Genomic DNA, 27,399 nt, shown 5'->3' on the forward strand with positions numbered 1-27,399 from the left:
ACGAGCAAAGTATGATGACACATAAGAAAAGGTGGAACCGGGATCAAATAATATAGAGGCATATCTGTGGTAGACTGAAACAGTACCTGTAATAACAACACCGGAAGCAATAGCATTAGATCTAGCTAGAAGTGCATAGAAACGGGCCTGACCGCCACTTGTAGACATGTGATTTTTGACCCTCCCCAAGTTTTGTTATATTTTAGTATGTAAATATTTAGTTTAGGCCTAATATAGTTATTTCAACTAATTTTGACTCTTTTACTTTGTTTTATCACAAAAATTAAAAATTACAAAAAAATTATTTCATTAATGTTTTATAGTCATTTTTAATCTTGAAAAATACCAACAAAAAAAACTAGTTTCATTTTAGGTTTATCTTTAATACTTTTTTTAATTAATTAGGAGTAGTTTTACATTTTTATAAATACTTTATACTATTTTAAAATAAGGAAAACTTAGGCCCTTAGTTAATGAAATCCAGATTTTTTAAGAAGCCCAATTGTTAGTTACAACAACAACAACAACCCAGTATAATTCCAATTGTTAGTTAATTCAAGAAAATTTTAGCTCAACTTTGGACAAGAAAATGGCCCAGTTTCGGACTAGCCCTTGAGCCCAAAACCCCCCATTACCCCAAAACCTAGACTAATGCCTAAAAATCTGATAAAAAAGGAGCGGAAATACACAAAAAATAAGAGATACCTAGACTAAAAGCTGACAGCCGCAATACACAAAAGAGATGACCCCCCTGAAGCTTCGTCTTCTTCGACACCAACCACACCAGATGACCTCCTCCAGTTCCAGCCATGAACCTCCATTCAACACCCCCCTAAACTCCATTGAAGTAGCCTAATAAAGCTCCAAAATGAGCTAAAAACTCCCCATAAACCAGCCTTTAAACCACCTCGAAGCAGCCTCAAAAAATAGTCCGAAATCTGGCAGAAACACGAGCGAAACTTCAACTCGAAATCATTCTCAAACAACTCGAAGAACAAGCTAAAAAAACAGCCCCAAACATAGCTAAAATCTCCAGCAAAAATAGCCATGAAATCTACCGATAATTAACCCCATAACCATTCAGTTACCATTCGATTCTCTAAGCTTCAGAACTACTTGTTACGCAAAGCTTCAATTCATTCTCATATCGGTACTCATGGAGGCGAGGTGCTCGATTTTGTTTTGAAGTCGAGCATTCCAGTCCAAAGTCAAAGAAATCGATTCGAGGTGTCTGTTGTAGCCGGGTTCGAAGAGGTTTGGTCGAGTTTCGCTGGGATTCCGGCGAAGCATTTCGTTTTTCTATTCAAGTTTTCTAGTTCCGATGTCGATTCGAGGTGCCGGTTCGCAATTTCGGCAAGTCAAGCTTAACTAAGGTCTGTTTTTTGGTTAAATTTGGACCTTCGTTTTACAGTTCATCGTGTACTGGTTTGGGCCTGAGATTCTGCCATTTTGGAAATTCACATGTTAATGTTATTTATCGTTTCTTGTGTAATTTGTTTGTGTTTGTTACTTTGTAATATTTGTGTTGTCTATGTTAATATCGAGCTTGGAGATGAATAAATGTGGATATCAAATTAGCATTTTTGTTTTCTCCCATTTTTTGATTTGGTCTTGTTACTAAGTTAATAACTGAACCACCGTTATTACCCAATTGTGAATGTTTTGCTTTTCCTGTCTATAGATTGAATATTTTTTGCCCCACTTTAATGCATGTGTGCACATATGAGCTTTTCTATGCAATGAAGGAACAGGGGTACGTGCTGGATACTTTTGCTTATAATACTGTCATAGATGGATTTTGCAAATCAGGTAAAGTGAATAAAGCTTATCAGCCACTTGAAGAGATGAAAGTAAAAGGTCTTGACCCCGACCGTAGTAACATATGGTTCTGTCATTGATGGGCTTGCCAAGACTGACAGACTTGACGAAAATTACATGCTTTTTGAAGAAGCAAAATCTAAAGGTATTCCATTAAATGTGGCTATATATGGTAGTCTAGTAGACGGATTTGGTAAAGTGGGTAGAATAGATGAAGCATATCTAATTATGAAGACTTGATGCAAAGAAGCTCCAACTAGTGTTGAGCCATCCATAATTTAATCATACATGGCCCTCATGCTAATAACCTAGATATAAAAATGGTCGTAGGTTGCTTTAGGCATGTTTAATATTCTATCGTGGTCGTGGACACGTTCGCGTAATATGATTACGATTTCTAAAAACAAAACCGGAGTATGCGTTCGCGCAACTTCTGCCAAACTTTCTTAATAATAATAAAGCGTTATTAATTGCGGACACGTTCGCGTGACGTAATTTTTGACATGTTAAACAAACGGGTACACGTAAACCGGTGACTTGGGCCACCATAAATTATCCCAAGTAGCGACTCTGAATTTCAAATAAATAATCCTGTTTCGATTGTCACTTAAATTGGAAAAAAACTCCCTTATATCCCTTCATGGGATAGTAAAAAGGAGGTGTGACAGCTCTGGCGACTCTACTGAGGAACAAGAACTCGGAATCTCTGGTTCAGGGTTCAAGAATTCGAGTTTGTTTTTATGATTTTTATTTGGCTTTATCTATTGTTAATATTATTGTATTCTATGAACCTTTGGTGCTAAATTCTATATGTTTACCGCTTTAATATTGTTTGAACTCTATATAACTGTCTTCTTACGCCATCCTCCGAGTCTTCTGAAAATGGTGCACACGTTCGTGTGGCCCGCTTTTTCTGTAAAAATTATACCAAATAGAACGAGGCTGGGCCAGCAACAAGGTCGGGTAGACTTTAGTGCTTCCGATACGTTCCCCCTCTTCGGTCCCCAGTTGTCCGTTCGGGTAAGCCAGGTCTAGAACACAACCCCAGGTTTTAAAACCTAGAAAAACACAGCCTCATGCCGAATCCCTAGTAGGAACGTTTGTTAGCATCATGTGCATTTGACTTAGGGGACTCAACACAGGGGTCGGGTTCGTCTAGGACAGATGTACCCAAAATAACAGACCATCTTGATGTATCTTATGTGCTACATGTTGCATATCTCCAAGGGTAAAAGGGTCATTTGGTGGACAAATGATAGTTGAGGGCAAATGAACAAAAAAAGAAGGAAAAAAAGGGTGAAGTGTGAGAAAAAAGCAAGTAGGGCCCAGTTATGTTTTATTTCACATTTTTGTTAAGAAAAAGGAAACAAAAACATGAAAATTCAAAAAAAAAATTTGCTTTTTCATCATTTTTCGAAAATCAAAAAAAAAAGGAAAAGAAAATCGGAAAAAAAGTTTACATGTTTCAGCATTTTTTCAAAAAAAAAAAGAAGACAAAAAACATATTTTCTCTAAATTAGTTATTTTTTTAATTCTCACCCGTATCCAATCTGCCCGAACTACGCATACCTGATTCTCATCTTTCGGGGCGTGATACGTAGGCAACACACATTGGGTCCGGTCTTCCTAGTGAGTTTAGGTTCTTGGCTTCGCGGGGTCTTAGCCAAATCTTGCATTTTTAGCCACTTTTAGCCACACCGGTTAATTTTTGAAAAATAGTCACAATCATGTCTTCATGTGTCCAACAGGAAGTGTTATTGTCTCACATTATGTTCTAGGTCTTTAAATTTATTTGGTCTTAATTTTCTCATATAGGTGTGGGTCTACGTACAGGAGTTTGAGCATGACAGACGCCCCAAGACCATCTAGTCAGGATCGCTCGATCAGAAGTGGCTTAAGGAGATTTTTTTTGTTTTTTATGTTTTGAGTATGTTTTTCTTTTTGTATCGTCTTTTACCTTCTAGTTTTGTACAGTAATGTCGAGTTTTTTGTTATTGTATTTCCTATTTTGTATTGGAAAAAAAAAGTGTAATAAATCAAAAAAAAAAGAAAGAGATTTAGCGTTTTTATATTTTTGTTAGATATTTTCTTTAGAATACTAATTCTAAAAATTAAAAAAAAATAATTCTTTTGAGGTGGATTTCCTTAGGAAGTTAATATTTAGAACTCAGAATAAAAATTATTATTATACTTCCTTTTGGTACATTAAGACTAAAAATTCAAAAAAAAAAAGAATTTTCTTTTAGTACCTCTTTAAAAAGTTTTCTTTAAGGTATTAATTCCAAAAATCCAAAAAGATTTTATTTTGATGTACTTCTTTGGGAAATTAATGAAAAAAAAAACTTTTTCTTATTTTCATTAGAACTTTAGGATATTGTACATAGAAGAAAAAAAAATATACTTTATCTTTGGTTTATTTTCAGAGTTTCTTCCTTAGGTAATCAAAAACTGAAATCCAAAAATATTTTTTAACTTGTTCATTTCTCGTTTCGAAATCTTTTTTCAGGGATATTAAATGAAAATTCAAAATATTTTTCTTTGGTTTATTCTTTAGATTTCTTTCTTAAAAAAGGAATAAAAAAATATTTTTCTCTTGCAGGGCTTTTTCCTTAATAATTTCTCATAGAGTATATGTTTCAAAAAAAAAAGAAAAAAAATATTTGCTCATTTAAGCTTGAGTTTAGAATAAGATATAGAACGTTAAGCCTAGAAAATTCAAAAAAGGGGTTTTGCTTCTTTTATTTCTCTTTTCTCATCAGAATAGTCTTTAAGGTTAAAAAAAAGAGAACGTTAGTCATTTACTTTATTCCCGATCTTCTCGAACTATGCAAAGATCTGATTCATGTGGCGTCATGATACGTAGGCAACCTACATAGGGTTCGATCGAACCATTTTCTTTAAAAGAAAAAGGAAAAAAGAAGGAAACAAAAAAAATAGAAAAAAAAAGGGTGAAATTATGGGATGTGAGAAATGAAAGGAAAGAAAAGAGTGATAATTAGAAAAAAAAAAAAGAGGAAAGAAAATGAGCAAGCCAAGAAGCGCTAGAAAAGAAAAGAAAAGAGAAGATTGAAATGAACAAATTGGGATGATGCCAAGTGACCTTGTGACCCTCGAAGTCATTTTTGAACCGTTAATTGTTGCTAGGTGCATTGCACACAATGTGATATTTGCATCTGTTAAATGCCCTAACGCTAACGTAATGACCTCATTTTGTTCCTTTTTGTTATCTCCATTGAGCAGAAGGGTGGTTGGTTTGTGGTTCTTAAGGTAACTCATCCATACAATACAAGGTCAAAGAGCAAGGTAGTCATGACTAGCAAAGACCTGGACACAAGAGTTGTTGACCCGTCGAGGGAGTTTGTGAAGTCAGAGTCTAAATTGAAAGGGGAGGTCCAAATGTTGAAATAGCAGATGGTAGAAATGTACCATTCTTGGATCAGGGGGCATCATCCACCTTCATTCCCCACTAACTACATTGTAAACCCTGCAACTATCCCACCACTATCACAAATCCAGCTCCATACTGTTGCTGATGTCTCCCTGCAATCTTTTCACACTCCACCCGCCAAAACCACCTCATAGCTCTCTCCTTTGGCCACTCATGCTTTTGTAGCTCCTCCACCAGCTACTTTTCCTCGATCCTCTAACAAGACTGTGTTCAAAGTCCTCGATGCCCAACACTATGCTCCAGAACCAACTTTCAAAGTCTCGGATCCATACTCTCACGCTCCTCATTTTAAGCCTCCTTGTAAAATTGAAAAGCCTGCTAAGACAGTGGGGCAAGATGAGATATCCAGGAAGGTGAAAATCTTAGAGCAGTCTTTAAGAAACATGCAAGGGATAGGGAGCCAGATGAGCGTGTCTTACAAAAACTTGTGTTTGTTTCCTGACGTCCAACTGCATGTTGGGTTTAAGATGCCAAAGTTTGATTTTTATGACGGGCACGGAGATCCCGCGACCCATTTGAAAGGTTACTGCAATAAGATGAGAGGCGCCGGTGGGAAAGACAAATTGTTGATGGCGTATTTCAGTCAGAGTCTAAGTGGGGCAGCTCTGGAGTGGTACACCCGCCAAGACGTTAGCAAGTGGTACACATGGGACGATATGGCTTAGGTCTTTGCCCGACACTTTCAGTACAATATAGATATTGTCCCAGATCGCATATCCCTCACCAAGATGGAAAAGAAGTCTATTGAAAGCTTTAGGGAATACGGGCTCAGATGGAGAGAGCAAGCTGCCAGAGTCAATCCCCCGATGAAAGAAAAAGAGATGGTTGAGTACTTTCTTCAAGCTCAAGAGCCAACTTACTTTGGGCTTTGATCACGGCTGTGGGTAGGCCTTTTAATGATGTGGTAAAAATGGGAGAAATGGTAGAAGATGGGTTGAAGTCGAGCAAGATCATGAGCTATTCTGCTTTAAAAGCAACAACACAAGCAATCTTGCTGGGTCAGAAGGAACACGATGATGTTGCTATGGTTGTTTCAGAGTCACGACATGGTCCAAAGGGTCCGCCTCACCAATATACTTAGCCTCAAGCCCAACCCCAGACCTATCCCTGAGAGTCAATCCCCCGATGAAAGAAAAAGAGATGGTTGAGTACTTTCTTCAAGCTCAAGAGCCAACTTACTTTGGGCATTTGATCACGGCTGTGGGTAGGCTTTTTAATGATGTGGTAATAATGGGAGAAATGGTAGAAGATGAGTTGAAGTCGAGCAAGATCATGAGCTATTCTGCTTTAAAAGCAACAACACAAGCAATTTAGAACGACACAGGAAGCTTGATGGGTCAGAAGGAACACGATGATGTTGCCATGGTTGTTTCAGAGTCACGGCATGGTCCAAAGGGTCCGCCTCACCAATATACCTAGCCTCAAGCCCAACCCCAGACCTATCCCTGAGCTCCACATAATCCACCTCAGTATTGTCCTCCAAACAATGTCTGGTCATCTGTCCAACCACCAGTTCACTCCCTATAGCGAGCGCCAGCACCGCATAATGCATTCTTGCCTTTACAACATTTTCGAGCACCCAACAACCCTAGAAAATAGGGGCAAGGAGGGGAACAAAGGCAAAGAAATAGTTTCACGCCAATCGAGGAGTCCTACACAAGCTTGTTTGAAAAGTTAAAGCATTCTGGCCTGATTGAGCCGCTCCTTGGCTATACTCTAGACCCCATATGCAAAAGGATTTGATCCTACTGTACGGTGCATGTACCACTCTAATGTTTAAGGGCATAGCATTGAAGATTGTCGTACTTTGAAAAGGGAAATAGAAAGAATGATTCAAAAAGGGATAATTGTGATCGAGGACAGTGACAGGGAGTACGCAAATCCTCTTGGGAACTTGCTGACTAAAGTTAATGATATTGAAGTTGGTAATGGTCTTGGCAATATTGATGTGGAACTCAGTGGCTAAGATGTCGTGCTTGGTAATTAGAAAGACGCTCCATCTCTTGGCTAGTTGGGGATGAGTCTTGGTGGTTTATTTTGTTGTCATTTCTGTTGTCTGGGTTATTTTCAGGATTGTAATTCGGATATTGTCTTGTGACTCAAACCCTTCTATCCTTTATTTTGCCTAGTTTGTTTATTCGTAGTAGCTCGTTTAGTGTTGTCTGGTTTTGTTCCAGGGTTGTAACCCCAACTTATTTTAATTGTTTTGTTGTTCAAACCCTTTCACCATCTGTCTAATGCAATTTCCTGTTTTCTGTTATTTGTAGTCAGTGCTTGTTCAGTTCTCTTTCCCTTTATAGTTCTTTTCCTGCTGACTCTAGTGATATGACATGCACGCGTAATTCTCATCCTGGTCTTAAAAGTTAGTTTAGTCATGAAGCAATGAAACAGTTTTGAAGATGATAGAGACATTTGAGGGAAATAAGTAAAGACATTTTGAGATCACCTAAAGCCCGAATTGTGCGAAACAGGGGTAGATAGAACACAAAGAAACACTATTGAAACGCATCCTGCCGCATCAGGTTGAAGCTAAAGGCAAGTTCGCCCAAATTGGCAGGGGCCGTTCATTGTAACAAGAGTGTTATCCAATGGTGCTTTATATTTAACAGACATAGAAGGAAAATGTGTAGATATGGCTATCAATTCTGATGCAGTCAAAAGATATTATATATGATTTATTGGTCTGTCTAATTGTTGTTTATACTTGGCATATTTTGAAGATTGGAATGACGAAGACATTTTATTCTGCTATCTAAACACTTTATCTTTTGTTACCCCCTTTGAGCCTTATTTATTTTCTTTTATATCCTTCTTTCACTACTGAAAAATTGGTCTACGGCAACGCATCGAAAACCATTCCAGTAGGTAGATAAATCGTTGTCGTAGCGATACTGGAACGGTTTATAGACCGTCACATCCGCTCGCGTGCCAATAGAGCTATTGGAACGGTTCTTGGAACGGTTTTTATCTCCGTTGCTATAGATACATCTATCGTAACGGTTTTCCCTTTCTCTATTGGAATGATTATTCCTTCCAATTGGAACGGTTTAAAATCGTTACTATAATGTGTATGCAACGGCTCATAACCGTTACCATATTATCTAATGCAACACTTTCGTAAGCTATTGTTACGATTATTTATGGATATAACAACGGTCTCTTTAAGCTATTGTAACAGTTGTTTTTGTATTGCTACGGTTTCAAATACCTATTGGAACGGTTTAGAGGGCATTTTGGAACGGTTTACCAGATCTATTGGAATGCCATTTGTGTGCTATTGCAACGGTTCTGGTAGGCTATTGTAACAATTCATTTAAAACAGAAATATAGCTCATATATATATATAATAAATTATAATAACATTAAAATTTAAATAAATCACAAAATCAAACTATTAATAATATAACTCGTCCAACAAGCTAATAATATCGATAAAAGTAAATGTTCTATCCAAGTGCATAAGTTTAATACATTTCAAGATAGTAAGTTTCAAAATGTTGACAACAAAAGATTCCTAGAACATTCATCTATAGCAATTCAAAATTCATCTTAAGTAAGGTCTAGATCTTCATTGCCTTCATCTTCTATTTCTTGATCTACTCCACCTACAAAAGAGGATAAATAAAGTCATTACCTTTCATCTCGAATGCCTAGACTAAATAAATTGATCCAAAAATAAAAAGACTCTGGAATGCCTAGACTAAATAATAGTAGACGACATTTTTGACTAGCAGCATGATGTCCATACCATGGCTACCGGCATAATCGAGTTCAGTTAGACCTACCAGCTCATAAACCTGAAACAATAAAGACACAAGTCACTACTGCAAATGAAGACAGATATAAAAAGTACACGGTATCAACATTAATAAAATTACCAAAAAAGTTACCTTGGCACGTCTTCTTCCACTGATGATGGATGTTGGGAAATACCTTGCAACATTCCTGACAGCAGAGCACATCTGCAGAATATAATATTTTGTGTGAATATCTACAGATAAGCATCTTAGTTTCATATGAGATTTGGATTTACCTCATTGGATATAAAAGCACGGTCAGGGTCATCAACAATAGGAGAAAGAGTCCCATCATAATCTAAGAAGATGACTATCTGTTTATTCCTTGCTTGCCTCAGAATTTGCTGAAAGGAGTTGAGAGCTGATGGATACTTGATCTGGACAAAGAAAGAAGCTTGATTATTATTATGTAAAGACAGAGAATTCGTTGCATCAAAACTAATGGACCAATTTTTGCTGCATCTCATCAGTAGAACTTGAACAACAACAACAACAACCCAGTATAATTCCACTTAGTGGGGTCTGGGGAGGGTAGTGTGTACGCAGACCTTACCCCTACCCTAGGGTAGAGAGACTGTTTCCAAATAGACCCCCGGCATCCTTCCCTCCAAGAACTTCCCACCTTGCTCTTGGGGAGACTCGAACTCACAACCTCTCGGTTGGAAGTGGGGGTTGCTTACCATCAGAGCAACCCCTCTTGTCAGTAGAACTTGAAGATGGTCCAAAATCTCCCACTTTTCTTTTTAAGGCCGTTTTGGTAACCCCACGTCCATACAATCTTAGGCAACCTGGGTGCTCAGGTCCCATGACTGATGTATACGCGTCAACTGATTGACTGTCATTTTCAGTACTTCATTGTGTTGATTGTATTCTTTCTATTTCAGCCTACAAGACCAAATTGAGTCAATTTTAAATTAGAAAAGAAACTAAAATTGAGTCAATAACTAAGAAACAGACAAATGATATATGCTGGAATACGTACTCTGTGATGGTATGATTTCAAAGAAGAATAAGTGATCCCGTATATGCCAAAGGAGCATGGATTCAAAGATCAAAAGACTACTTTATGTAATATGGAAGAAAACTTTGAGGCAAAATGTGCATACCTGGACTTGTCACTCACCTAATCAGGTAAAATGCCGTAGCATCAATATACTCTATTACTCCACACACACCAAAGAAACTAGCATCCATGTTTGTTTTCTATTACTCCTACTTTTAGACCATATCCAGCAAACTCCAGAATCTCAAACCTTGACAATTAAATAAGGGTAACAATGACGTTAAGGACAACTTTTCTAGTAAGCCACTAAGCCAAGACATTCAAACAGCACAAAGTGTAAGAGGCAAATCATATCTAATATCTAATGCATTTTTCGACAGATCTATACTTTATAAAGGAGAGCTATGCCAACATTACATAGCTTCTCTATGATGGAGATTTGATCTTCATAGAACGTACTCTAATTTTTTGACCTACTAATACTAAGACAAATTATAGGTAGAAGTAAAAGTGAATAAGGCATGTAATCCCCTTTCTCATGCATTCCAGCATCTAATAATTTCTAATTTATTTACAGGAGCTTTGTTTATTCCAACCAAAAGTTGGCAAAAGTTGGATGTAATTACCTTGGCGGGATCGGAGTTCCAATATTCAAGAAGAGCTTTAAAGTGAGACGCCGGAACATCTAGCGGCCTATTCTCCATTCGAAGCTTGTCATTCTCATAACTTTAAATCCCTTTGATTTAAAGTGAGCACCCTTCTTGATTCATGACTGTCAAAATCTCTGTCGGATTCAAAAGAGCAAAGGCGAAATAGGTTAGCAAAAGCATTTTAAAGTAATTTCTGAATCAAATATCAAATAGGTTAACAACATAATAATATTTCAAATCAAAATGCCAAATGGGATTTTCCAAGATGGCAGAAGTGATATGCCAAAAAGAGATGAATGAATCAGCCAAAAAGAAGAGTGGTAGAGTCATCAGACAATGGCTGAGTTGCAGCAGGTATCAACAAATATCAGCAAGGATTCTTGCACAACCAAAAACAATGTTAATGAACACAAGAATATGACCAAAATTTGAGACTAACAAGTCATTGCTCACCCCTAGTCCCAGTAATCCAAGAAGCAAATAGGCCCAAAGTAGTTTCCAGATAATTTAGCACTCCAATAGTAAAGCCCAGCTGAAGTCACAGCTGCCTGGATTAATCACGATACAAAGTGTTAGGAAAAAATTGATGACATATAATTGCTTTTCAGGGAACATCTATTAGAATAAGATATTACATCTCAAAAGATGTTTAAAATGTCTAGCAGAACAAATAATCAACTAATGTAACCAATAAGAGACGTCGCACACACCTATTTCATCCTAGCACACCTCCCTACAACTAGCTACATTGTGCAGTTTAGTCGCAAGAATATGATAGTATGAGAAAACTGATGGCATTATACATGTATAAAGCATGTAATTAACACATATATGGAACAAACCCATATGTATTTATTACATCTAAAAAATACTAGAGATACAAATATCAAGATTGCAACTGAAACTTTTCACCTTTTTTATACACATATGTAAAGTAGGACTTACACAAATAGAGAGATACCCATGAAGAAAGAAACAAAGCAGTGCCGGCCTACTGTTAAAATGTTTCTGTTGTTCTCTGTAATTTTCCAGTTTGAACTTTTTCTCTTTTCTTAAGAGAGTAGCTTGATGAGTCCATTTCCTATTTTTCTACATGTTTCTAAGTCTGCTTTGTGTAATCTATGGGCATATCCCTTTCAGTTATGCTTCCCTTATATTAGGTATAGTTGTTACTACTAAAGAAATTGGAGAAGAAATCAGTTTCTCTGTCATGTCTTGTTCACCATTTTAAGAAAAAGTTGTTAACTTGTTACTGCTCACTATTTCTCTTGTTGCCGTTATGTGGATTGACTAGCAATTTGACCAGCAACTCAACTCATATAGTTTAGTTTGGATTTTAGGATCATATATCAGGAGAGCTCAGCGAAACCAAGTCGGAGGAGAAAGATGATCAATTTAATAAGGGACCATAGCTTAATGATCAGGTGTTAATAAGGAAAGCTAAGAGATCAGCTTAAGGATCTTAATGAGTTATTAACTAATCACAGAGAGACGTAAGGCTAATCAAGAGAATAAACAATCCAAATTCTCCCCGAGATGAAACTATCTGTCTCTTTTGACGAAATGCAATACCTCAGGGGGAGAATGACTATTCTCAGTCCCTTAAGGATCTTAAGGATCTTAATGAGTTATTAACTAATCACAGAGAGACGTAAGGCTAATCAAGAGAATAAACAATCCAAATTCTCCCCGAGATGAAACTATCTGTCTCTTTTGACGAAATGCAATACCTCACGGGGAGAATGACTATTCTCAGTCCCTTCAGAAAGAAGTGCCATTTTTCAGAGGCCTATAAGAATGTGAATGACTTCCAATTAACAAATGGATGACACTGCTTGCATAAACTCACTGTAACCAACCCCATCTCTTCGACAGCTTGATTTCAACGAACACAAGTTCTAATCATTTTCAGTTGCACACGACTTATATCATCCATTTAAACAACAAGCCCTTTTCATTCACTATCAAAATAATGTGAAGGAAGCTTACAGAAACACCGAAATTTAAACAAAAACACAAAAAACCAACCCACGAGCAACCAACCCAGAAATTTAAACAAAAACACAAAAAACAACCCAGAAATTTAAACAAAAACAAATTAAAAAAACTGCTAAAAATTAAGCCTTCAACACCCACATGAGTTAAGATATCAAACTAGATTTGCGATGGCCATTATGCATACTTAATTGCAACAAAGAACAAGAAATTAGAAATCAAAACTCGAAAGAAGAGAGCTGTTTACCGATTTTCAGATTTGGAGAAACTCTAAAGGATTAATTAGCACGTCGCTCTGTTGTTGGCCTGGAATTGTTGAGCCTGGAGTCCGAAATTAAGCCTTCCAATTAACGATTTTCAGATTTGAAGAAACTGTTGATGGATGAGCTTGGATCGAGTCCGAAATTGCCTGGAGGAGATCGAGTCCGAAATCGCCTCTGTATCTCGTTATCTCCGATATGAAAAGTAAAATTAGGGGTTTAATATTTTATTAGATATAAAAGCTAAAAAATAAAAATTGAAAATCAGATTGTGGGCGCCTTTAATTTTAGCGGGTATAGAAAATTTGGGTGAAAAATAAGGAGGGAATTAATGACCGTAACAATAGATATAACCGTTACCATAGATAAATTTATTGCTACGGTTATACAAAACGTTGCCATAGATACCTCTATCGGAACGGTTTTAAGACTATTGCAACGGTTCGGTTGCTAAGTGTCCCGATAAAACCAATAATTTTTTGTAACGGTTAAAACCGTAACAATACACCATCTATAGCAACGGTTAATGATCTGTAGCAATAAAAAGCGTTGTCATAGCTCCAATTTCTGGTAGTGTTTTGGAATCAGAAGCAGAGTTTAGAAATATGATACGGAAAAAAAAAAAAAGGAGAGAAAATAAAAAAAGAGAGAAAAAGAGAAAGAAAAACGGCAAAAGAGTAAAAAAAAAAAGAAAAAAAAAGAGAGAAAAGTACAAAAACAAAACAATTCCTATGCCATGAACTACATTTGACCTGATTCCTTTTAAGGATACGTAGGCAGTCTCACGGTTCGGTCCCATCAAAATAAAAATTCAAAAGTCCCCAAGCAAAGAAACTGGGTCAGAAGTTGTGGTTGTTGTAAAAGATCTGATCCCAAAAGTTGTAATTTTGAGCCCTTTTAAGCCGTTTTTGAGCCTTTATGATACCCTTTGTTTCTAATCCTATCCAAAAGCCTACATTACGGTCCAAAGAAAGACCTTCTGATCAGGTTTTGAGTAATGCCAAGTCAAGAGAGTTAGAGGTATGATTCTCATCAGGGGCAACACTCCGTTCTACACAAGAAAAACAAAAATGAGAGAGTCTTATCGGTGAAAACCTTCATAGGCATCATAAGCTGACAGTAAGTTGAGAGAAAAAGCAAAATAAGAGAGGATTGATGGTGAAAACCCTTCGGGCACTGCAAGCCGAATAAAGTATTATGAATCAGATAGGATAATCGGAGCATTGAAGCCCAGTTTCACGGCAAAGTGGTACAACAAGAGTTGAACACTAGACTTGCTTGACAGATTAGGCCACTTAATCCAAAGGTGCATGTTATGGTCAATAGAGTTGGTGTCCACATCTGATAAGTTTTTACTTTGTAATTTTCTTGTTAGGAATCATCTCTTTCCATTGTCCTTTACTCTGTTCCTTTTGTTTTATTTACTTCCTCTCCTTGAGTCTGTTTGGCCAGAACAAGTAAGAAATGACTTCAAAATTTGCCACCAGCTTTCCAATTGCACAAAGCGGGGTCTGGCTAGCACATCAAAGTGGTATAAGTAAAGAAAGAGCATCAAGCGCACTTAGTTGGTGACAATCAACGTGCTCTGGGATTCATGTGAAATGCAAAGGTTCGGTATAAGTCAATTCATGAGCAATGCAACAGATAAAGGGTATTGAGTTTGAACGGATCTGAGGTATTTTCTGTGATAAGGGTGACAGAGAAAGTGTTTAGTCAATGAGCAAGCAATGTCTTTCAAGTTGAAATCAAAGTTATCATGGCAAGTGAAGGAGCAATCGCCGCAAAGTCAAGGCCACAAACCAACCACCATGTTTAACATCACAAGTTTTCTTTGTGTGAAATAGGGACGGAAGTTAGGTTCATATCAAAGCTTGGAAGCTTGAAATTTTCAGGTTTAATGCCCCAATTCTGCTTACGCAAAGGCTATTGAGAAGATCACACATCACCCCCAGGAGAAACATTTCCTAGTTTGGGTTTTCAAGTCATATTATGTTGTAGGAGACACATTTTCTAAATTGAAATTCCACCCCTAGGAGACGCACTTCCTAGTCTTGGTCATTTAAATTCACCCCTAGGAGACGCACGTCCTAGTTGGAGTCATTCAAATTTTACCCATTAGGAGACGCACTTCCTAGTAGGGATCTTTCAGATTATACTTTTTAGGAGACGCACTTCCTAGCTTTGGTCATTTAAATTCATTCATAGGAGACGCACTTCCTAGTTAGAGGGAAGGAATACCATTCAAATGTTGGTAATCAGGCGCCCACCTGGAGAACAAAGGGAAAATAGCAATGTTCAAAGGAAGACGGTTCAAGTTCAACAATCAGGCGCCCACCTGGAGAACAAGGGAAAGACAGTCCAAGTTTCGAAGGAGGACAGTTCGAGTATTGGCAATCAAGCGCCTACCTGGAGAATAAGGGAATTCACTTCAGAATGCAATTCAAGTCAGCAACAAAAGAATCTCGCGACAAGAACGCGAGTCAACAGTCTGAGGTGATCAACAGAAGTTAGTCACAATCCAGAATAAAAAAAAAGGCAAGAAGTGAATCCAAATGCAAAAGTTGATGAAAGATGTGAGCTGCTCAAGACAAGACTGAAACTACAAGCATGGTATGTCCGATTTTGATCCGAAAAGCCGAAGAAGAATGAACTAGCACCTGCAACTAACAGGCGTCAAGGTTCAAATCCAAAGTTCGCATGAAGAATCATTCAAGACTCAAGATCAAGCTTCAGAAGACTTATAGATATGAATTTTGTAACTCATAGTTGACAGGCTTAGCTAGTCTTTTTCATTTTTTCATTTTGATGTAATAACAGGACCACAGACCAGAACCTCGGCGGAACGGCACCTCGACCGGCTCTCCACCTCAGTATATTCCATCACTGTTTCTACTTCTGAACTACACGTGGTCTGATTCCTTTATAACCAAGGATATGTAGGCATCTCAGATACCAGGGCTCAGTCACATTCTCCTTTCTTTTAGCTTTTGGTCTCTCTAAATAAGGGTCGGGTCAAAAACCTGTCTAGTCGTTCTTTGTCTGAAAACTCTTCGCGTTCCCAGTCAAAGAGGGTCAGCTGTAGACATGTGATTTTTGACCCTCCCCAAGATTTTTTATATTTTAGCATGTAAATATTTAGTTTATGCCTAATATAGTTATTTCAACTAATTTTGACTCTTTTACTTTGTTTTATCAGAAAAATTAAAAATTACAAAAAAATAGTTTCATTAATGTTTTGTACTCATTTCTAATCTTGAAAAATACCAACAACAAAAAAAACTAGTTTCATTTTAGGTTTATCTTTAATAGTTTTTTAATTAATTAGGAGTAGTTTTATATTTTTATAAATGCTTTATACTATTTTAAATAAGGAAAACTTAGGCCCTTAGTTAAAGAAATCCAGATTTTTTAAGAAGCCCAATTGATAGTTAATTCAAGATAATTTTAGCTCAACTTTGGTCAAGAAAATGGCCCAATTTCGAACTAGCACTTGAGCCCAAAACCCCCCATTACCCTAAAACCTAGACTAATGCCTAAAAATCTAATGTAAATACACAAAAAATAAGAGATCCCTAGACTAAAAGCTGACAGCCGCAATACACAAAAGAGATGAATCCCCCCTAAAGCTTCGTCTTCTTCGACGCCAATCACACCAGATGACCTCCTCCAATTACAGACATGAACCTCCATTCAACACCCCCCTAAACTCCATTGAAGCAGCCGAATAAAGCTCCAAAATGAGCTGAAAAACTCCTCATAAACTAGCATTGAAACCACCTCGAAGCAGCCTAAAAAAATAGTCCGAAATCTGGCCAGAAACACGAGCGAAAATTCAGCTCAAAATCGTTCTCAAACAACTCCAAGAACAAGCTAAAAAAAACAGCCCCAAACATAGCTAAAATCTCCAGCAAAAATAGCCATGAAATCTACCGAATATTAACCCCATAACCAGTCAGTTACCATTCGATTCTCTGAGCTTCAAAACTACTTGTTACGCAAAGCTTCACTCATATCGGAAATCATGGAGGTGAGCTGCTCGATTTTGTTTTGAAGTTGAGCATTCCAGTCCAAAGTCAAAGAAATCGATTCGAGGTGTCCGTTGTAGCCGGGTTCGAAGAGGTTTGGTCGAGTTTTGCAGGGATTCCGGCAAAGCATTTTGTTTTTCTGTTCGAGTTTTCTAGTTCCGATGTCGATTCGAGGTGCCGGTTCACAATTTCGGCAAGTCAAGCTTAACTAAGGTCCATTTTTTTGGTTAAATTTGGACCTTCGCTTTACAGTTCATCTTGTACTGGTTTGGGCCTGAGATTCTGCCATTTTGGAAATTCACATGTTAATGTTATTTATCGTTTCTTGTGTAATTTGTTTGTGTTTGTTACTTTGTAATATTTGTGTTGTCTATGTTAATATCGAGCTTGGAGATGAATAAATGTGGATATCAAATTAGCATTTTTGTTTTCTCCCATTTTTTGATTTGGTCTTGTTACTAAGTTAATAACTGAACGAAAATCTAAAGGTATTCCATTAAATGTGGTTATATATAGTAGTCTAGTAGACGGATTTGGTAAAGTGGGTAGAATAGATGAAGCATATGTAATTATGGAAGAATTGATGCAAAGAAGGCTCCAGCTAATTTTTTGCGACATTCATAATTTAATCATACATGGCCCTCGTGCTAATAACCTAGACATAAAAATGACAAATGGTTGTAGGTTGCTTTAGGCACATTTAATATACTATCGTGGTCGTGGACACGTTCACGTGACATGATTACGATTTCTAAAAACAAAATCGGAGTATGCGTTCGCGCAACTTCGACAAAACTTTCTTAATAATAATAAAGCGTTATTAATTGCGGACATGTTCGCGTGACGTGATTTTTGACGCACCAAACAAACGGGTACACGTACGCGTGACCCGTTTCAAGATAATTTTCTTAATTAAAAAGCGGTGAAAGGTAAATGCACATAGGTTCTAAAATCAGTAATTAGACAATTTAATAAGCCAAGTATGATCAAAGCGACCGTGCTAGAACCACGGAACTCAGGAATGCCTAACACCTTCTCCCGGGTTAACAAAATTCCTTACCCAGATTTCTATGTTCGCAGACCGTAAATAGAGTAAAATTTCCTCGATTGGGGATCTTAAACTGGTGACGTGGGACACCATAAATTATCCCAAGTGGCGACTCTTAATTTCAAATAAATAATCTCATTTCGATTGTCACTTAAATTGGAAAAAACTCCCTTATATCCCTTCAGGGGTAGTAAAAAGGAGGTGTGACACCAACTGATAGACCTCCCCCTCTAGGGCGACCCCTAGATGACTGACCTCCACCCCTAGCTAATTGGGTGGGTGGTGGTGAAGTAACTAGTGCTGAAGCCGATGACTGACCCCTCTGCTGAGATAAACCCGCAAGACGATGAGGACACTGCCTCCACATATGGCCTATCTCTCACACTCATAGCAACTCCCGGGTGCTGAAGACGGGGATTGAAGGGAACCCCTAGCACCGAAATGACTAGCAGATGCACCGGCATAGAAGAGCCCTGAACTGATAGGGCACGGGACGAACTCTGAGCTAGAAGGGCACTAAGTGATGACTATCCCTGATGAGAACTGTGAGAACCATGACCTGATGACGCCCCACGATAACCTGGGCGAGCTGGCTAAGTATGCCTGAATGGACGGCCTCTGCCGTGCTGAAACTGACCTCTCGATGGAGCACCACTTTAACTACCAGATCCTTGAGGCCTCTTGGCCTCCCCCTCCTCTCGCTCTTGGCTATGAACAGACTCAATCTCACGAGCAATGTCCACAAGCTACTCGAAAGTAGCACCAGTCACCCTCTCCCTGGTTATGAGAATACGAAGCTGATAAGTGAGGCCATCAACAAACCTCTTAATCCTCTCTCTATCTGTCGGAACCAACCAAATTGCATGACGAGCTAACTCGGAGAACCGCATCTCATACTACATCATAGTCATTTCTCCCTGACACAACCACTCAAACTGCCTGCGTAGCTCCTCTCTACGAGACTGCGGCACATACTTCTCCAGAAAGAGAACGGAGAACTGCTTCCAGGTAAGGTGCTGCACCAAAAGGCCTACGCCTCTCAAAAGCCTCCCACCAAGTGAAGGCAGCTCCAGAAAACTGATAAGTAGTGAAAGCGACTCCGCTAGTCTCCAGAATACCCATTGTACGAAGCATTCTCTAACACTTACCCAAGAAACCCTGGGCATCCTCACCCTCTGTACCACTGAAGGTCGGAGGCTGAAGTCTACCAAACCTTTCCAACCTATGCTGTTCATCCTCTGGCATGGCAGGAACTACATAGTCCTAAGCAGCTACAACCGGCTGGGCTGGATGTGCTCCCGATGTCTGAAGTCCTTGCACGACCTGCTCAAGTGTGCCAGCGACGGGAGTCTGATTGCCTCCCCCAGCCTGAGAAGTAGCTGCGGCTGTAGTAGCTGAGACCGCCTGAGCTAGGCCAGTGCAAACTGAGAGGATCTGAGCCAAGGCCTCCTGAAGACTTGGAATCACAATGGGCACAGCTGGTGCTTAAGATGGTGCTGCTGGAGCGTCCACAATTGGGACCTGATCCTGAACCGGGGCGGCTGGTGGATTTGCAGGTACTACCCTAGCTACTGTGTGGGCCACACCTCTACCTCTACCATGTCCTCGGCCTCTAGTGGCTACAACTGGTGGTACTGGTGGTCGTCCATCCTGGCCGGTAGCGCGTGTCCTCACCATCTGTGAGAGAATAGAATAACAGAAGTTTAGTACTCGGATCAACCAATTTGCACGACAAGAACTTCAAGAATATGAAGTTTTCCTAAAGGTTCTGCAGCCTCTCGAGGATAAATATAGATGTCTCCGTACCGATCCGCGAGACTCTACTAAACCTGCTCATGACTCGCGAGACCTATGTAACCTTGGCTCTGATACCAACTTGTCACGACCCCAAACCCCGGACCCGATTGTGATGGCGCCTCTCGTGAAGACAAGGCCAGCCGACACATTTCCAATTCAGTTTTAAGCAATTAAACAATAAGCATTTAGTCTTAAACATGATATAAATCCAAAAGTAAGCAGTGACAATACAGAACAATTTGTGGAATATAACCCAACACAGCCCGATACCGGGTTGGCACTAGTCATGAGCATCTAACAATACGCTACAAGTCTAAAATTCCTACTAAACTATTGTGAGCACGTGATTTTTGCTTCACGAAAACTACTCCAAAAGAAATCGAAAAATAAAAACAAATGTCATTTGGGTACAAGTTTAAGAATTTTGCGTGACATTTTCGTAATTATTTTGTCTGTGAGTGTTTATTTTGTTTAATTAATTAAAAAATACAAAAATACATGTTGCATGCACATTTAGGATTTAGTTGTGCATTTTGAAATTAATTAAATCATAGTTTGGTTTTAAAAGAAAGAAAATCACAAAAATATGTATTTGTTCTATTTTTGTCAATTAGTGTACAATTGTGTGATTTTTGTTTCTAATTGGTGTTAAATTTTGTGTGTTAATTGTAGTTAAGTGTTAATTAATATTTTGGTAGGTTAATTTTGGTTTTACAATTTATTGTAGAATTTTTTGCTAATTAGAAATTAAAAGAAAAGAAAACAAAAACAAGTGGAAATACCTACAAAATCGGAACTGGGCCGTCCAAAACAACCCAAAACCAGGCCCAATTCAACCGGTCCAATTTGGTCTGTCTCCAAGAGCACCCAAACGACGTCGTTTTGATGCGCAAAATCTGAACCATCCGTCCCTTTTGATCTAACGATCCCAGGCTTCCCCCATAACCCGGTCCATTTCACCCCGGGCTGACCCAGTCTCGTAGCAGGCCAAACGATGTCGTTCCTTATTAGTAAAATGATCCAGGCCGTTGATCGTGATTGATCCAACGGCCAAGATCAAACGCCCCCTCCCACATATAACCCTAATCCCTTACCCCACGCCCCAAACCAATACCCCTCACCCCATCGTCTCTCTCAAGCTCAGAGACGGACCAGACCCAAACCCTAGCCGCCATTGTTACACCTCCGCCTGAAACCCGGCGGCAACAATGCCGCCGGTCACCAAATTAACACCCCTAAGCCATCTGACCACCCTTGTTACGGATCCGTTAACCGTTTGCCTCGAATCAACCTCCAGCTTCTCGAATCTTCAATCGAAGATTCGAGCAGAACCTAAAACTACCCCAACCAGTCCCAAACTCACACCACGGCACCCCCTGACCTCCCTCGTGCCCAAAATACCTTTGGCCTGGTTCGAATCAGACCAGAACCATTCGAACCCCAAATGGAACCAAGAACCCTAGAAAACCAAAGGTTGAAATCTGTCCAAATTAAAGGATGATTTGGGGTCTAATCGACCTTAGTCGAAGTGTTCTCAGTTGAGAACAGTCGATTAAGGTTCGTTCAACCTCTAAGAGTTCGAGTCTGAGTTCGAATCAGGGTCGTCCAATTTTCGAATTCTTGAGGTATTTTTCCTTTCCTATTTGTTCCATTTTGTGTTTGTTTATATCTGTTTATTTGTTTAGTGTAGTTTTATTGATTTTTCAATTTTTTGTCGATTGATTCTGTCCTTCTTCAAAGACCTTTTATTTGGTCGAACGTTTTCTAGTCATGGTCGAGTATATAATAAACTATATAATCGATTCGAATGAGCTCCGTCGACTAGTTAAGTTTCATTATAAATCCATGTTTCTATAAATATGACTCGAATCACCTCTGTGCTTGTTCGATTATGATTATTTGCTTTTGATTGTATGTGTTCGTGTAGTCGATTCGATAAGTGTCGCCGATTAGTTTTACAGTCTTGAATGTTAGAATAACCTGATAATAATTTGATTCATACTGCTTAAATTTTGATTGAGTCATTGTTTGAATTTAGTTGTGAATTGGTTATAGCTGTAGTACTTTAGTGATCAGTTAGAAATCAGTTATTAGGTTTATAACTTATAAATCAGATTAGGAGGTTTAGGAAAGGGCTAGTTCATATTCCCAGGGGGGTAATTTGGGCTTGAAACCTGAAAATAACTTAGTGTTCTGTCAGTAACATTAAAGTACCATTAAACTAATGAAATAGTTTAAAATAGTAGGTGGGGGTTGATGACTGTGTAAGGGATCATGGGCACCATTTCACAAGGTTTAAGGGATTTGAATAGAAAAATAAGCTGCCCATACCCGCGTGGTATTACTAAATAAAAAGAAATTTAGTGGGGAACAAGACATATTCTAGTGGAATTGAAAAAGAGATCATGGGCAGAATTAGTTTTAAAAAATTCGGCCTGAGTGCTTTTGAGAGGGAGGGGGCAAGGTCAAGTGTTGGATATAAATAGGGGTCTTGACAGAATTAGAGGGGGGCTTTTTGAATCTTAAAAATGGTCAGAGAGATAGAGTAAAGTTAGACTGGATTTTTGACACTAAGAATTCAGAATTAAAAAGCAAAGAACTTGCTGGTCTTAAAATCAAAAAAGAGTTCAGTTTTAGAGAGTGAACACAGGTTGTCTTTGTCCTGAGACCAGTAGTTTGAGAGTTTTTTTGAGAGTGTTCTATTTTGAGTGTTAAAAAAAATCAGAACTGTCCATTGCATCTTTTGCACTTCTGAATACATTCTGGTTCTGTTCTGATTGCTGGTTATTTCTGGGATTTCACTGAGGTTTTAAGTGGTTTCTTGAGTTGTTATGTCTGGTCTGCATTGGTTTGTGTTGGTACTGTTTCATTGAGTGTGCTGGGATCCTGTTGGTTTTCAAATCTGTCACTGGGTGTTCTGTTTACTGGTTGTTGCTGGTTGTTGTTGCTGTTGCTGGGTTACATACTACTCTGCTGATCTTCTTCTTCTTGTATTCCAATACCAGGTACACCACCCTGAACCACATTGATGTAAGCTCGTTGAAGTTTGAAATGAAATGTTCGAACACATTTATTGTTCAACTGAGGACTGCCTGCATTTTAATTGATAGTAGTTTAGATGTTTTCCTGTTATATAGATGGTAGTTATGTGTATAATCAAAACTGTTTCTTAAGGTGGGTTATCTGTTAAACATTGTATAACATTGAACAGTTAAATTGAACCCTTGGAAATGCATGAAGTGTAGTCAGTTCAATAGGTTTGTGAAATGGGATTGTTGAATCAGTTTGGAGGAACTCGATTGTCATCAGTAATAGGTGGATCTAGATTAATGTCAGGTTAAAAGGGTAATGAACTTATAATAGGATTTCAATTCATGAGCTGATCTAGTAATATTCATCTTACTCGCTAGTAATTTTATCATTAATCTTGCTAGTGTATTAGGATGTCTTCGTTTGAACAACAGTTTCTAAATTCGATAGTAAGCAAAACCTGAAATGTTGTTGGTAGATTAGTGTTGAAATCAGTTAAAAGTCAGGAAAAGAAAGGCTCATTTACATTAAATCGGTTCATTAAAACCCATAGTTCGTAATAGATAATGGGTATGATAAATTGGTTTAGGAATTTTGGAGTTCATGTCTGTCAATTAAAATGAAGGTATGCATTGTCGTTGAGGTGCGTCATCGTTAAGTTGTTGGTCCGAACAACAAAAGCTGGGACATTACACGCTTGTAATTAATTAGGCCTTTTTCTCTATCTTTAGAGACAAAAGTAAATAGAGAACCATAGTCGCTTTAGGATATCCTTAAAATAAACGAGGCGTGCCTCGCCTAATAAGTTGCAAACTGCGGGGCCCTCAATAGGTGCTTATGATAAACACTTAGGTTTCGGGATATGCCGTCTTAGCAAATTTTGTGACATTCTCAAAATAATAACGCGTTAGCATCTTTAGGCGCATATTTAATAATGTTACCTCCCTAAACTCTAGTCCACATTTATGTAACTCAAATCCAAATCTCAACGAAGTTGGAACGTATCAAAATTGCGGGTACATTTATGTGGCGCAGTTCGAGATGCATTCTCACGATGTTGCAATCTCTTTAAAAATAATAAATAATAGAAGTAGCTGATTAGCCCTTTTAAAAAAATAAGTGAGGCGTGCCTTGCCGAATAAATTACAAATTGCGGGGCCCTCAACGGATAGTTATTTCAAATGCTTAGATTTCGAGACAGGCCGCATAGCGAACTTTACGGCTTTTCTCAAAATAACAACGCGTTAGTATCTTTAGGCGCGTATTTAATAATGTTATCTTCCTAAACTCGGGTGCACATTTATGTGACCCAAATCCAAATCTCAACGAAGTTGGAACGTATCGAGAATTGCGGGTACATTTATGTGGCGCAATTCGAGATGCATTCCCACGACATTGCAATTCTTTAAATAATAAATGATAAAAGCGGTTCAAGGTTAAAATTGGTACATAAGTTCAAAATGTATTAAAATCAGACAAATAAGCCAAATATGACAGTTGAGCGACCGTGCTAGAACCACAGAATTCGGGAATGCCTAACACCTTTTCTCGAGTTAACAGAATTCCTTATCTGGATTTCTGGTTTGCGGACTGTAATACAGAGTCAATCTTTTCCTCGATTCGGGATTCAACCGGTGACTTGGGACATCATAAATCTCCTAAGCGGCGACTCTGAATCTTTAAATAAAATCCCGTTTCGATTGCCCTTTAATTGGAAAAACTCCCTTTACGCCCCTTTGCGGGGTGTAGGTAAAAAGGAGGTGTGACAGCTCTGGCGACTCTACTGGGGAGCGAACCCAGAATCTCTGGTTCAGGGTCCAGAATTCGAGCTTAGATGAATTGTTATATTTGGCTTTATTTATTATCTGATTTTATTACATGCTTTGTCCTAATGTGCCAAAATGTTGCTTTTACTGCTTTGATATTATATGAACTGTATATATAAACTGCTACGAAATCCCTCTCTTCTCTCTCTTGAGGAGTGCACGCTGGTCGTGACTTCTTTTTGTTAGTGTCATATCCCAAAATAGAACGAGGATTCGGAGGAGTTGCAAAACCGGATGATCTTTTGGTTACCGGTACGCAGTTCCCATCCTCGGCTCCAGTGGTCCGCTCGGGTAAGCCAGGTCTAGAACAAACACCCAGGATAAACCTAGTATAACAAAACCTCATGCCGGATCCCTAGTAGGAACGCTTATTTGCATCATGTGCACTTGACTTAGGGGACTCAACACAGGGGTTGGGTCCGTCTAGGACAAGCGACCTGAAATGAAAAAGACCATCCTGCTGCATCCTGTTTGTTTTACGCATTTATTTGCTGCAGACTTGCATGCTGACCGGCTTCTGAAAATACTAGAATATCGAAAAAAGGAAAAAAAAAGAAAAAAATGTTTTTAGTGTAATTTATTTAAACAAGTCCTGTTTTTAGAATTAGGTTATTTTCGTTGTCCGAACTGCATTGGTTTGATTCTTACCGGATGTGAGATACGTAGGCAGCCCTCATCGGGTCCAACCTCCCTTTTTGCAAAAATAGCCAAAAATGTCAAAATTTCAAATCTTTCGTCATAAATAAGTTAGGTGATTCCATTCTTGTAAAAAATAGCCGAATGTCCCTGAAAAGACGCCGGAAGGCTGTTTTTGCGAGTACAACCATTGTTGGTCATTTTCAAGGTTTTTGCCCGGTTGGTAAAACACAGCCTTTAAATCTTCTTCAAAGTGCTGAAAGGCCGTATTGACAAGACCGGAGTTTTATTTAAATGTGTTTCAATTTTAGTTTATTCTTTCTTTGAGTCCAATGAGTCTTAATCACCCCAAACAAACATGCAGAATGAGCACGGGTCCAAGTTTGTCGGTAACAGTTAGGAGCAAGATCCCTTTGGAGTTGCGCTTATGGTGGGAGGATTTGAAAAAGTCAAATCGAGATAAGATCAAACCACATCTGGGAGGTCTCACCAATTTGTTGAACGACAGACCCAGATGTGACATCATAAAAGCTTTGGTTACATTTTGGGACCCGACCCACAACGTATTCCACTTCTCAGATTTTGAACTCACCCCAACCTTAGAAGAGGTAGCAGGTTATATGGACCTTACTAAGGGGCTAAGGCACAAATATCTGATTGCTCCAAGAGTCGTCAATTCACACAAGTTCATGGATCTACTGAAGATAAACAAGGGAGTCCCGTACTCTGAGTTGGATAAGGGTTTTTCTACTCTGCAGTTCATATACCAGAGGTATGGGCACATAGGAGGATTCGACGATCTGGAAAGTGGGGTTTGCAGCAGAGGTAATCGGACAAAATGGGATGAACATAGGCGGTTCGCCTTCATGGTAGCGTTCTTGGGCATTGTGGTGTTTCCTCGGAAAGACAGAAATATTAATTTGAAGGTGGATGGAGTCATCAAGGTCCTGATTACCAACAACAAAAGCACGCTTGCCCCTATGATAGTGTCCGAGATATACCGAGCTCTCACAGCCTGTAAAGCCGGGGCAGATTTTTTTGAAGGATGCAATTTGTTATTGCAAATGTGGATGATCGAGCACTTGTGTCATCATCCTCAGTATATGAGCTATAGATCTACAAACGAAGGCTGCATTGAAGGATATAACACGAGGGTTTTAGGGCTCAAATTGCCAGAAGGGTCTGAAGACTGGGTATCTTGCCTTCGCGCCATCACTGCAACACAAATAGGGTGGACCTTGGGTTGGCTTCCTGTTGAAGAAATTGTGTATATGCCCGCCACAGGACCTTACTTCCTCTTAATGGGACTCCGAGGTATTCAACCTTATGCGCCCTACCGGGTGATGAGACAGTTAGGAAGGTGTCAGGTGGTACACCTAGATGAAGATCTCAGTGTTTATACAGTCGAGATAAGCACCTACGGCCAATTTCATGAAGAAACCGTCCATTATATATGGAATGAATGCCAGTATTTGACGGTAAACACTCGAGTGCGCGACCTATCCAGAGGCGAAGTCTCACCGGCTTATCTCGCCTGGTACAGAAAGAAGGGCATTATAAGAGACGAACCAGAATGGACAACCAAAAAACCTCACATTCAAGAGTTCGTTGAGGTGCCACAAGAACCGTGGGACTGATTGGCCAAAGAGCGCGAATACCGGGCCGAAGTAGGCAAGCTGAGGCAACAGATTAGAGACCTGGAATTTGAAAATAGTCTGCAAGTTGATGCCGATCGGGGAGAAAAGAGCAAATTGGCCCAAGAAAATGAGGCACTGAAAGCCCAAATCCGACAAATGAGGAGAGATGCTGACAAACAACAAAGGAGTCGATCGGATGAGCGGTTAATAAAAGGGTTAAAAAAGGAAATCGGTGAGTGCCGGGATAATTTGAAGAAATCTGAGGATACCATAGCACAACTCCGGGCACAATGGGCAAAGAGAACGAAAGAGCGCACACAGTACTTACAGCAGGCAAGGAAAGATCATGAAAAGACCATTATCAGTCTAAAAAGGAAGGTGACCACCCTAGAGAGAGAGGCGGCTAAACAAGCCAAGGCTTTTGAAACC

At 39.0% G+C, this 27,399-nt stretch overlaps 1 protein-coding gene across 2 annotated transcripts; it reads right to left on the reverse strand.

Annotated features, from left to right (window-relative positions):
• Nucleotides 1-8,634: 8,634 nt before the first annotated feature.
• LOC104245424 (probable trehalose-phosphate phosphatase G) lies at nt 8,635-13,226 on the reverse strand. 2 transcript variants are annotated; one of them, XM_070155636.1, is made up of 8 exons: nt 12,959-13,226; nt 11,170-11,264; nt 10,693-10,850; nt 10,046-10,316; nt 9,300-9,948; nt 9,157-9,228; nt 9,015-9,063; nt 8,635-8,871 (listed from the first exon to the last, which is right to left on the reverse strand). In XM_070155636.1, exons 5-8 carry the CDS (start codon nt 9,528-9,530, stop codon nt 8,816-8,818), a joined length of 408 nt encoding a protein of 135 aa, XP_070011737.1. In that variant the 5' UTR covers nt 9,531-9,948; nt 10,046-10,316; nt 10,693-10,850; nt 11,170-11,264; nt 12,959-13,226; the 3' UTR covers nt 8,635-8,815. The 2 variants fall into 2 exon arrangements, with proteins under 2 accessions (XP_070011737.1, XP_009799332.1); XM_009801030.2 differs by lacking the exon at nt 10,046-10,316 and having other exon boundaries at nt 9,300-9,440; nt 12,959-13,220.
• Nucleotides 13,227-27,399: the final 14,173 nt, after the last annotated feature.

Source organism: Nicotiana sylvestris, chromosome 8, assembly GCF_000393655.2.
Source record: "Nicotiana sylvestris chromosome 8, ASM39365v2, whole genome shotgun sequence".
In the NCBI taxonomy this organism is placed as follows: domain Eukaryota; kingdom Viridiplantae; phylum Streptophyta; class Magnoliopsida; order Solanales; family Solanaceae; genus Nicotiana; species Nicotiana sylvestris.